Here is a 12,882-nt window from a genome sequence, read left to right as displayed (position 1 = left end):
CTTCCCGCTTGCCAAGCTGCAGAGTGCTGGCCCCAAGTGACTCTGCTGACACCATCCAAAGCCACCCCAAGCACACCAGCTCCCTGCCAGATCATCATATCAGGACAGCACAGATGTATTCATCAGGTGAAATACCCTTTGCTGCCCAAAATGCAGCTTCTCAATTCCCTTTGTGCTTGGTATTGGTATTTTGAGCCCAGATGGAGCTGGCAGACCTGGGGCGTGCCTAAGGAAACAAAATATGACCAAATGAAACAAAAGCACATAAAAATGAGCCCCTTTGGAAGTATTCCCATTAATCTGCAGGCTCACCATTACCCCGGGCCCTGCGAGTGCCTCCAGCTCAGGACTGCAGCCCCATTTGCTCCTCCACTCTTGGGTCTCTCTTGGGTAACAACCATCAATCTGGGTTTTGCCAGACAGTGCAATGACAATAAGTAAAGGTCTAAGAATACAAATGACTCATGCTATTAAACTTGAAACCTGAGCCAGGCTTGAAAAATATTTTGAGCTGTAATCAGCAAGGAGACAAATTCTGAATTCAGCATTTTAACTCTGCAAGGCAAATTCCACCATTAGAAGGGCGTTTCTCCATTTTCTAATATCACTATTAGTATTTTTCATTTAACAATTTGACAGAAATAAAATACACTGCAGTAACACCAGTGATAACACACTTACTCCCACTTGAAAGACTGTCTTTATTCTTTCATAAGTCACTTCTAGCTTACAGCTCTATTGATCATCAGTGAGGATGAATGGAGCTTCCCAGGATCCTCTGGGACAAATCCTACATATATATTTTTTTATACCCACCAAACAACTATTCCTAAAATTCAACAAAACAGGTCATCAGGGCAACGTTCCATTGATTTCGTGTCCACTTATTCTTCAAGCACGATGCTGAATGCTCTATCAATAATTCAGCAGGCTGAAGGCCACCAGAGCCCCAGGAGACACAACTATCTCATCATCTCCCACATCAGAGCTGGAGGTGTCTCCATTGCTAGAGAGAAAGGGAATCATGGGCCTAAAAAGCAGAGGTGGCTTGCAAAGCATGTGCACCAACTAAAGAAAAGCAGTTAGCCCTACCCTGCAATAGATGAGAGCAAGTGTTTGAAGAGATTCACTCAAAATCTGGCCTAGTAAGTATTTCTAATGTGCTCCCAGAGTTAGTCAACCATTTACTACTCCAAGCATGACTTGTTCATCATCCCGACATTAATTAGCCAGCTGCTGTGAAGTTAAAAGAGAAGCAGTTCTGCTCTGGTGCTCCCATACCCAGGAAAGCCTCCCAAAGATGCTGCTGCCCACTGGAGTTTTAGGTAATTATTCGCTGGCTTCAAAATAACTCTATTTGGAAATCGTTCCTCCTCTCAGCCTCCTGTCTTTTCCCAGGAGATACCCGCAGGGTGGGACTTACAGTTCAAAGAGTCTCAGTGTCTGGAAGAGTTGCCATGACAGAGTGGTGAGCCGGTTCCCGGAGAGGTCTCTGAAAATTAAGAGAAGAAAAAAAATAAAGTAGGCACTGTAAATAATTCTTCCTGCACACAGCCCTACCACCTCCACAGAGCTCATCGTCCTCCTCGATGGGGAGGCTGTCAAGCAGTTTAGAAACCAAGTTCAGATTTCATAATGAGAGACTTTAATGAGGACAAACCCAAATGAAACTTTCTCTATTTTTTTTAAAGGGGAAAAATCATTTTTATCCTGCTGCAATGTTAAGGAAAAAGAAAATCCAATGTTTGATTCTTGCCCATGAATCTGGAGTTCAACCAACCATAAGCAAAAAGAACAAGTCTAATTTCAGAACTTGAACAAAAAATTAAGTGCAAATCTCACGTTAAAAATAGTAACAGCCAGGTTCAAATGACAGCACGATGATTACCCAAGGTGTTATCATATGATCTGCAGTAGCTGTGCATTCCAGGTGTCCCAGCATGGCTGCGTGCACCCAGGGGTACCACTGCTACAGCAGCCAACAGCTCCCCATCCCTCTCTCCATCTGCCCAAACTTGCAAAAACATAAATCTCATCTACCTGGGAGAGCTTTGCAACCCAGCAGACATCTTCTCTTTAGCTGAAAGCCAGAGAGGATGAAAGAATGTAAAAGGAACTGAATTAATAAAAACAAGAGGAAGAAATGTGTCTGGAGCAGGGTGAGCAGAAGGAGAACAGCCCTCGGGTTCCAACAGCCCAAAAAGATGGTAATTAAACACATTCTGTTCTGGCCAGCCTTCCCAGGGACACCTGGCCAGCCTTTGAGCCACCAGCCAAGTGACCAGCCCATGGGTGAGTGAGCAGAGGAATGAGTGATCACAAGTTCTGGGAGAACCACAAATGCCTGACCTCTGCTGGTTTCCAGATCACACAGGAGGTGTTACCTCACCAAATCCATCCTTCACCAAATCCATCTCTGCTGTGAGCCACAGGCAGGCAGGGCAGCCCCTGTGCCTCAGCCTGGCCCACATTGGGAAGAGCAATGAAGAGCCAGAGGCATCAATCACCTAAGGTTCATTCAGCTCTGGGCTGGCCAAGTAGGAGGTATGACCCAAGGCAGTCCAGCTGTGCAAGGCTCAGCCCCCAAACCCCATCTGATTTGCAAATAAGTGCTAAAACCAAGAGAGCAAACCCCTGAATGGCTCCTGCTGGCACAAGGATTTGGGGTGGCAGATTCATTTCTTCCCTTACACTGAGTTTCAGCAAGGGAAAAGCAATTCTGGTCCGGTCCCACCTGCATAGAACTCTGCAGTTAGGAGTGGGGAAGCTGCTCACACAGCAAAGCATTGTCCCAAAGGCTCTCCACGAGCCTGGCACGAGAACAAGCCCAAACACAAGGATGGCACAGTGTTGCCTTTTTAAATTCTGGCTCTGCTTCACATCAGACTACCCCGCTGTGGGAACCACAGCAAACCACAGGTACCTCATTTCACACGACTGTGATCCCACCATTCCCACGTCTGTAGACAAACTGCTTCCAGCCTCTGATAAAGGCAGGTAAAGCTAAGCTGGGGGGGAACAAAAATATTACAAGACTCCCTCCTTTATCCACCCCAGAGCACTGACCACCTGGAAAATTTGCAAAGACAGATGAAAAGTGGGAGGGGAAGGAGCAGCTCACTGTTACTGAAAAGTGAGACAGTAAACTCCCTCCCCCAGCCCAGGGAGAAGAAGGAAGCGTAAAGGGGATGCATGAGAGACAGCAAGATGTGGGAGAGAGGCAGAAATGCAGAGGAGGGAGTGAATCTCGCTGGAATGTCCTTTCTCAAAGGTCATGTTTTGCTACATTAGGCAGAAATGTCAAGAGAAAATTGGATTCTGAAAGAGAAGAGAAAAAACAACAGGCTTTCCACGCAAATAAGGGAATCAAAAATAGCATGATCGTGTTATTACAATTTAGGACACAGAGAGATGGAGAAAGGATGCATCCTCACTAATGCAAGGGGCTTTGCCAGGCAGATGTGCTCCGCTTCTCAACTCCCACAGTGCCTGGAAACCAACTCCTACCTCCTCCTCCCTCCCCCAGACAATAACCCACAGCAAGCATTAGGGACAGAGGAGATGGCTCTTCCCTGGCACACATCTGGCCAGAGACTCTGTTCTTAAAGGGCAAAGCCAGTGTTTGATCTGACCTGACCATCAACTTCTGCAGGGCTGGTCAGGGGGTCACACACCCCCGGCTCCATTTCAGATCAGCCTGGACACACACAGGGAGGAGCGTGTCTGTCACTGGAAACAGACACCTTGGGCACTCCAAAACATCACAAAGGTCCTTCCTCAGGCTCAGAGACAGACCTCAGCACAGAGGCCGAAAGGAGCTGCACACAAACACACATTAAAATACACCACTTCGGTCACAAAAACTCCAAAGGTCAGAGATGCCAGCACTGGGATTCCACATACAAAAGGGTACAGCTACTGACTTGTGCTGCAGAAAATAGAGCTACTCCAGAGAAACTTCACTGCACAGCAGTGATTTCTCCCCAGAACAGCTCCGTCCCACGTGCTGGATGGGACAGGTTTCCTGGGGAAGGGAGCATGTGATTCTGTAATTAGAGATGGAATCACAGTGCATGCACACGAGGAAATTAGATTATGGCTCCACAGGTGAGGCTCTGAGCTCCAGCACTTTGTAACTCCTGTTTGGTGTTTGCAAGGTTCCCCACAGTCACAAACCTCAGCTGCACACACCAAGTTTCCCAGTGTTCTTTACAGGATAAATGGGGAGGTTTGGGGAAAATCAAGGCACTCACATCCAGAACTGGTCTTCTCACAGCTCCAAATCAAGGCCTCTCAAAGGCCCATTCTGCCTTTCTGCAGCATTTCCAAGCCTGTTGCCACCTCCAAATCCCTGTTACAGGCATGACAAGAACCCCACCACCCTATGCTGTGGCTGGGCAGTGCCAGCTTCTTCCTGACCCATTTCCTTCTCCCTCCTAGCTGGCTGAATCACACTACTCAGTGCTCTCCAACTACTCCCAAATATTTCTCAACCTCAATTTCCTTATCCATGCCCAAATTTCCTATGATCTTCCCCACTTCTACACCCTCCCACACCAACTGCAGTGTCCCAAGAAGAGCTGCTACTCCTCCCCCTTACTCATTCCTGAGCGTCCTTTGCAAAACTTCTCCCCCTCAACTGGACCAAGAGCCATTCTGCTGACCTAAGATGTCCCTGAGCAAAACCAAGTCTTCCAAGCAAAATCTGCCCTTTGACAAGATTGCTTTCCCTCCACGAAAGGAGGATGCAAATGTTCTGTAACAGCAGCACCACCAGCATTTTCTTGCTTGGACAAAACATCTTTTTCCTAACCTCCCTTCTGCCACCTCAGACATTTAAGAAAGCACTTATGTGAAACTAGAAAGAAATAAAAAATAGAATCAGCCAGGAGCAGACACCCAGAAGGGAAAACTTCAGTCTGAGCAATTAAAATCTGGCAGAATTATAGGAAAGTGGAAGCAGTCCTGCAGCAGCGTGCCAGACAACCTTTATAACAGCCTATGCATCAGTTCCACCTGTGACAAAACACAGCACATCACACATCAAGGAAACACAGGAAGAAGGAAGCAAAATGCCTTCCCTGCATTTTTCTCAGCAATGAACAGGAGCCTGTCTCTCCCAGGACAGATCTGCCATCAGCACCCCTGGAACATATTCAAAGTGCTTCCTTGCCATGGGACATTTTCTCCATCACTCACAAGATGCTCTTTTCCATGCAGACAGTCTCTAGAAGTAGCTGCCAGGGTGCTTTTTGCCTCCAAAAGGAGCTGAGTAGGGAGAGAGGGTTGGAGAGAGCTCACATGGAGCAGGTCCAGGGCAGAGCCACCCAACCCACCCTGGCTCGGGCTCAAGACCACTGTACAGCTCCCAAGGCTCCTGCTCCTGTCCCCAGCAGCCCTGTCCAGCAGCACCTCTCTGCAGGCTGTCACCACTGAGTGACAGCTGAATCCCAGCTCCTGCTCCTCCCTCCATCCTCCTCCTCCATCTCAGGGGGGAACACACCATGTCCCACACTCCCACGGCTCCCGCAGGCACTGCCAAGACCTTGCTGGACCGACAGGGAGGGGAGGTGACCTTTGCCATTTTGTCACAGCATGAGTGACAGACGGGGCTGTGGGGTGCCCCATGGAGTCCTGAACGAGCTCCTGGGGTTAAAAAGAGGATGGATGAAGGTGGAACAAAGAGGGGTCCAGATCTGTGCAGACCAGAACAAGTGGACTTTAATGCAAGAGGAGACAGCATTTTTTTCTTTTCCCTTAATTACGCAGCAGCCAAAAGTGTTTCCACTATTAAAGCCATTTTTATTCAGCTAAATTAAGCCAGTTGCCTCATTAATGACACCAACAAGCAGGAGCCCCTGTAATTAAACTGTAAGTTATTTTATGCAGTTCAGCTCAACGCAATGGCAGAAACGCTGCTGCTGGGGAGGGACCCTGTGCACCTGTCCCTCCTCCACGCAGCTCCATCCTCCACTTGCCCTTGTTTCCAAGCTGACACATTTATTTCTGCATGGAAGAAGTTTTTCACACGTTTTAATAACATGGTGCCACTATGAAAATCCTGACTGGGAGGGATTAACTTCCCAGAGCAGCTGGGGCTGAGGGAGCACGAGCGAGTGCCTGGCAACAATGTGAGGAGAGATGCACATCCTCAGCTGTGGTCCCCAGTGCTGGATATGCTGGTGGCACTGCATGCAACTCCCTTGCTATCTGGGCACAATAGGTGCTTCCCATCATCTCACAGCTCACTGCAGCCTTAGCTGGGTGATGGTGGCCACAGGAGAGGAGAATGTCACCGCTTCACATGCTGCTGTAAGGGCAGCTCCGTTCAGGCTTGCTTATCCCTGCCAGATAACTCCAATGACCTCTAAAAGCACTGTTACACTCCCCATCACCCTCCCTGCCTTCCCTGTCCCCCTCCCTCCTCTTCCTGTTTAGTAAGCAGCTTTGCTCATTAAGGGAAAAAATGTACTGTCCTCCCTTAATGAATGTGCTAAAATTACTCCAACAAGTCCCAGAAGCTGTGGCAGGACAGGCCTCCCCACAAATCGGGCTCTGCAAACACTAGACTTGATTGGAATCTCCGATAGCTCAGCCCCAAGTCCCAGCAGGACACGTTGGAGACAGCCTGGAAAAGGACTGGGCACTGCCAAATGCGTGCAAGCCTCGCAAGCCAGGAAAGCAGAGTGAGCAGAACAGGATGTGCCATTAGACTGGTCAGCCTGGGATTTCATAGCTGCCAGGAGTTCTGGATTTGCTCCCTGTGCAGGCTCAGCAGCAGGACGCATCTATTGGTGCTGTGGAGGAGTGAGACAATTAACAGGTCCTCAGCCATGGTCTGGCATTACCTGCAGCTCAGTTCTGCTCCTCAAGCAACAGCCCAGCAACCCCCAGGGCTTTTCTGACTCCCAAACACAGCAGAACCAAAAAGTCTCCAAGGTTCAATCTCCCTTTGTGCACTTGGGCAGCAAAACTATATCCTTTCTCCTGTCCACAGGTTCAGTCCTGTACCTCGTGAGGCATGTGTCATGTCATAATCATGTCACTCCCCACAAATTATTTCTTGTTCTAGGGCTGGAGTCAGAATCTGCAATAATTTCCCAAACTCAGAGCACCCTGCAGCAGAGAGGAGAGAGGCACCATGGTGGGTGACACACAAGAGGACACCCTGCCATTCCACATGCACACCACTGCTCCTGGAGGGGTGGTACTGGAGCAAGGAGCCACCAAGCCCTCTGCATCTCTCAGCTGCAGGTCCCTGATTTTCAAACTCACACTAAAGCAGGGCTGAGGGATGCAGAAGGGGCTGATCTCCTGCATTGTTCTTCAAACAAAAGCATTAAAAAACAAAAGCTGCAGAGCAAGAGGGAAGGCATTAAGGCACCACACCTCTGTCACAGGGCTCCCACAGCAGCACATTTGCCCCACACCTCTCCTCCCAGTGCCTCTGCAGTGCAGCAGCCGTGTCCCGCTGCTGCCTTCAACCCAGCCTTGATTTTAAAGGCCATCTCCTACCCCATGACACTTGCACACCCTCCAAGTAATCTCTTCTGAGGCATCTCCCAGCTGCACAAAGCTCTGTTCAGAGACAAATCACCCCTCAGAGTTTATTGCTGCCCACAGTTTCAGTCCAGCACACGGTACAGATGGGAAGGCGTCACCAGATGCGGGTCACACTGTCCCCTGTGCTTCGAGGCAGAGCAGATGCAGGGGTCTGACCCTCTGCACTACACTCAACTCGCCCTTGTTGTGTGCAGTGTCCATTGCTCTTCTCCAAAGACATCTGGACTCTCAGAGGACTTGGGGAAAGGTTAAAAGCTGGGTCAGCCCTGCAGTTGCTTTCCCTTTGCCTGCCAGCTTCCCTGCAGGGCAGAGTCCAGCAGCATCCACAGAATTGGCCAGTCTTCTGCTCAAGGAAAAGAAAAATCAACTTGCAACAGGCAAGAGCCTTCGTCCATAGCTGCCCTACTGCAGCCAAGAGGTCCTCAGGGCTTCACTGCTCCCACCTCATTTCCTCTGTCCCAAACTGCAGCAATTCTAGGTCCATTAGACTGAAATATTACTGTACACTGGGCTTTCCTCCTGCTTTGGCATGCAGAAGTAATACTGGAGATGAGTGCCAGCTGAGGACAAGGGCTGCCAGCTGCCAGCTCCAGCAAGGGGCTGGGTTTATCCAACCCTGTTTGCTTCAAACTGCATTGTTCTTCAAGCTGGGAACAGAGAATAACCAGGGAATGCCTCCTGCTCACGGGTTTCCAGTGAACCCAGAGCCAACCCGATGGCCCTGCGTGAGGGAGGAGCTCAGAGCTGTGGCAAGGCACAGCTTGAGGAGATGGCATGGGAAGGACAGCGATGCCCACAGGGCATTTCCCAGCATCTCTGAGTACACTGTAATTGGACTTTGATCATATTAGAGTTTTTGTCCAACTTCAATTATTCTATAAACATCCTTGAAGCAATAGGGACAGGTACCCATCAGAGGTGCCACCCAGCTGGGAGATCACTCCAAATACCCAGGCAGACACTGGGAGAGCTGGACAAGGTCAAGGTCAAGCTGGACAAGTGGACAAGGTCCACACAAGAGCCTCAATGTCAGCTTATTGAGCACATATGTGCTGGGACAGGTTCTGGTCCTCCCTCTTCCTCCTGAACAAGGACTGTGACCTCATCTCTTAGAGGGCTCTTGCATCAAATTTATATTAAAAAAAAAAAAAAAATCAAATATCTCCACCTACCTGGATGCCCAGAAATCAATGAGCCTTGAATAACCTCAAAGGTGTTAGCAAAGGGAAAACTAACAGCTGGGCCTGAGCCCCAATTTTCCTGACTCAAGGAGGAGTGCCAGAGGCTGGGGTGCACTGGGATGGTACCAAGAGCTCTGCAGAACCTCTGAAGGAAGGGAGGGGTATAAATACAAAACTATATATATATATATATATATATATATATATATATATATCTCCAGCAATAGCAAAACAACAGGGCATACGGCAGGGTAAGCTCTCAGCAGACTCTGCTAAATGGTTTCCAATTAATTAACTGATTACATGATAGAACAGAAGGGGATTCAAGTGAGTGCTGTTGACCTTTAAGAATAATTAATATCATCAGGATAGCAAAACTCGTCCAAGAAAAATAATTAGGAAGATTCTAATATTGCCTCCAAAGCCACATTGAAAGGGGTGAGGAAGGTTCTGGTTAAGTTAGAGGCACAGTTCCCACGTATTTCCTAGGAAACCCATTTCTCCCTTACACTTGCTTCCACCCGCAGATCTCCCCCACACACGTGCTTCTTCCCTACCCCAGTCAATCCTCCTCCTCCTCTCCAGATCCATTTCCCTGTCACCTCTCCTACACCCCATTCCCCTTCTGCTCTCCATTTCTCCCTAAACACTCTTTGCTCCAATCCCTTGTTGTGACTTTCTCTCTCCAGCCTGGCCCCTGTCCCTGCCACAGACTCATCCCATCCCCGGCTCCTCTTTGGCCAGCTCAGAGTTCCACTCTGCCTTCCTGAACCTCAGGAGGAAGCCCTGGTCCCTCCCCATGACATCAATCCACTTTTTATCTCCAGTCAGCACTGGCACCTTCACAGGCTGACAGAAGGCAAGCACTACATGTCATCCCAAAAAAAGCCCTTCCCTGCTTTTCCTCAGCAGCCAAATCCATCACAGAGGCTGGTCTGGGAAGCAGATGTAAGAGATGAACAGCAACAGGAGGAAGATGGGAAACTCATGAATCCCATTACACCTCAGCAAGCACATCAATGCTCCCACCTCACTATATTTTCCTTGCTTCTCCTTTCCCAGTTTGCTTGGCCCCAGTGTCATGCGTGGGAGAGGGGTTGGAAAGCCATTGAGCCAAGCAGGAACTGTAGTGCTGAGCTTCTCAGGGAAGGTAGCCTGAACACACTGGGAGCGAGGTTACATCAGCAGCCAACATTTCTTGTGAGGGAAGTGCAAAAAAGCCAACTCTGGAATGAAACCCACCTTTGCTGCGAATAAATAAATTTCCTCTGCTGCTTACTATCATTAAAACTTCTGTGGCTTGACACTTCACTAAATTATAGATAAAAGGAAAAATGGTCTTCCTGGGCTCAGAAAAGCAGGCTGCTGCCAGAGCCCCGTGTTTACAGCAGCTAATGAACAGAAAACCTGCCATTAGGCTGCAGCACTCGCCCCACCTCGGCAGGGAACAGCACTGGGAGCAGCAGCTGGGCACCACGAGGGACCAGAGCTGGGGACAGGCTGCACATGGGGGAACTGAAGGGTCCGTGCCATCAGCCAGCAGAGATGGCAGCTGCCACCTCCCATGCTGTGCAGAGCCTCCTGGCCCAGCAGGAGGTGAGGCTGACATGCTCCAGCTACGTCTCATCAGATGACAAGAAAAGCACTCAGCTTGGGAGACAGACAGCACTGAGCAGGACCTGCCTCACACCAGGCTGCTGCCTCCCCCCAGTGTCCATGGGGTGGGCATGGGGAGCAGGGAGACAGCAGGTGCCTGGGACACACCTGAGCATGGGCACAGGAGCACCTCTGCCCAAAATCCTGTTTGCAGCACCTGAGCACACAGGGAGGAATTGTGCTCTGAGAAGAGACCTGCCTGCAGCCACACCTGAGCTGTGCCATGATGTGCCTCCTGACAGCCCAAGGAATGCTTGGCTGAGGGCAGCAGGGAACTGGTGGTGACTTAATCCAGCCAGCAAAGCCTGCTTGCTGCACTCCATGCTTAGAACCACTCCAAAAGCAGAAACACGCTTTGCCTTTGACAGTTAACTCTGTCAAAATAAACAGGAACGCCTGCACACAAAAGTTACATTTTACCCATTCTTCTCAATACAGTATGTACTTAAAAAGAAGTATCTTTTGCTGGTCACTGTGAGGAATGTTTTCAAATGAAAAGACTAATCACCACAAAGCACTGAGTGCTTCAGAGTGCAGCAGGCATTCCTTCATTATTCTGAGACAGCAAATTACCCACAATTATCAACACGCACAACTGGATACAGCAAACATGGGCCAAAGCCCACGGATTGCGGTTGCAGCGAGGTTGGATGGCAGATGTCCTAGAGAACTACTCATGTGAGTAACCCCCAGACAGCAGCTGGGTAGTGGTGCTGCAAAACAAATCCATTCACACTGCAGAGCACAGTCAGTGCCAGGAATCACTGCAGCTCAAAGTTAGCATCCACAGAATCTTAGAGAGGGTTGGGTTGGAAGAGACTTTGGAGATCACATCGTTCCAAACCCCCTGCCATGGGCAGGACACCTTTCACCAGGTCAGGCTGCTCAGAGACCCATCCAGCCTGGCCTTGAACACTTCCAGGGATATTGCAGGTATTGCAGCTGTCAAAGAGGCAGCTGGGCAGGCTGGCTGCACAGCAGGAGAGATGGAAGAAAAAAGACACCGCTGGCAGTGAAACCAGCCTGGGCACCCCACGGGCAAGCTCCCACCCCATGCCTTGAGCCAGCTTGAGGAGACCAAAGGCTGGGGCTGGAAGGTGAAGGAGTTTATTGCTAGAGAAGGGCAGAAGAGGCAGGGGGCAAGGAAGGCTTCAGGACAGGAGGGAGCTGGGTCAGAGCCAGGAGGCTGCAGGGAGCGGAGGAGCGCAGGAGGGACCGGAGCAGCCGCCGGCCCTGTCCGTGGTGCTGAAGCGCGGCCCCGCGGGGCACCGGGCACGGCCCCGACCCGGGAATGCCCAAGCATGGCTTCAGGCATGCTGGAGGACAACAGGCGTGAAACACGGTCATCCTCAGGCAGCAGCACAGCTAAAGACACGGTCACCCACAGCTCCCCGGGGAGACACATCTCTGGCTCTCACTGCAGCCCTCTAGACACCCCACAGTCTCTTGCATCCGATGCAATTCACGACTCATCCCTTCCCAAATACAAATAAGGGGAAGGGTTGGTGGGAAACTCCACCCTTTGACCAGTATTCCAATAAAATTTTATAATTCCAATAAAACTCACGACTGCCTAACTTACGACATTTAAATTCCTGCCTTGTCACACTCCATCATGAATTAATGTCCCATCATTCATGCCCTGTCGTATCTTATTGCTCAAATACCATATGATTTTAATGTTTCTATTTTTCTGCCCTGGTGCTTATTGCCTGTATATCAAAAAGGGAAAACCATCCCTGTAATCATACTGGTAGTAAACCAGGATCATGGAAAGAAAAATCCCAGGACAGATAACTTCTGTGGTCACTCAACTTCCACTCATCATGCCATGGCTGTTCATTCCCCAGCAGGTTTCAAGGAGGTTCCCATGTCCTCAGGTACCCCCTCCCGGGGAGGGTTCCTCTTCCCTCTGCAGCCCGTCTCACACTGGGGAGGAAGCAAGAGGAACAGTCAGAGGCTCTATCTGGAGCCCCTCCACGCTGCAGTGATCTCAGAAGCCTAGAAACGAGATCCATTCCTTGTCATGCCCAAATCTCCAGAAACCAGCTCAATTTGTGCTACTGGTGACCTTAGATTTGTGGTGAGGTTTAACCAAGGTACAACTACATCTCATTTTCAGGATCACATCCAAGAGAAATGTTGCACCTTTCTTTGAGGGGAAGCTCACCACAAGATACTCATCAGGCCATTGTTGCACAGTAAAGACTTGGTCAGAGGCTGACTTCCCCAAACTCACAAACTTGTCTGAAGTTCATATTTTACTCCCAACTTGTAAAAAAAAAAAAAAAAACCAAAAACAAACCGAACAAAACAAATCGAAATGAAAACAAAGAAAACAAAAAAACTCTCAACCAAACAAAAAAGAATACAAAAAACAACATACAACAAACCTCACATCATTGTAGGAATAGCTTAATTTTAAAGATTCCCAGCATTGACTGCAGACTTTTTTAAAGACTGGATGCGAAAAAAACAGGAC

At 49.3% G+C, this 12,882-nt stretch overlaps 1 protein-coding gene across 3 annotated transcripts in view; it reads right to left on the bottom strand.

Annotated features, from left to right (window-relative positions):
* NTRK3 (neurotrophic receptor tyrosine kinase 3) overlaps positions 1-12,882 on the bottom strand; it is a 201,069-nt gene that overhangs the window by 146,661 nt on the left and 41,526 nt on the right. For all 3 annotated transcript variants that reach the window (XM_030281417.4, XM_030281419.4, XM_030281418.4), the window contains exon 4: positions 1,424-1,492. In XM_030281417.4, coding sequence (XP_030137277.1) covers positions 1,424-1,492 — 69 coding nt within the window. The remainder of the gene's footprint in view (positions 1-1,423; positions 1,493-12,882) is intronic.

Source organism: Taeniopygia guttata, chromosome 10 (genome assembly GCF_048771995.1).
Source record: "Taeniopygia guttata chromosome 10, bTaeGut7.mat, whole genome shotgun sequence".
Classification (NCBI taxonomy): Eukaryota; Metazoa; Chordata; class Aves; order Passeriformes; family Estrildidae; genus Taeniopygia; species Taeniopygia guttata.
This window is presented reverse-complemented; position numbering and strand designations above follow the sequence as displayed.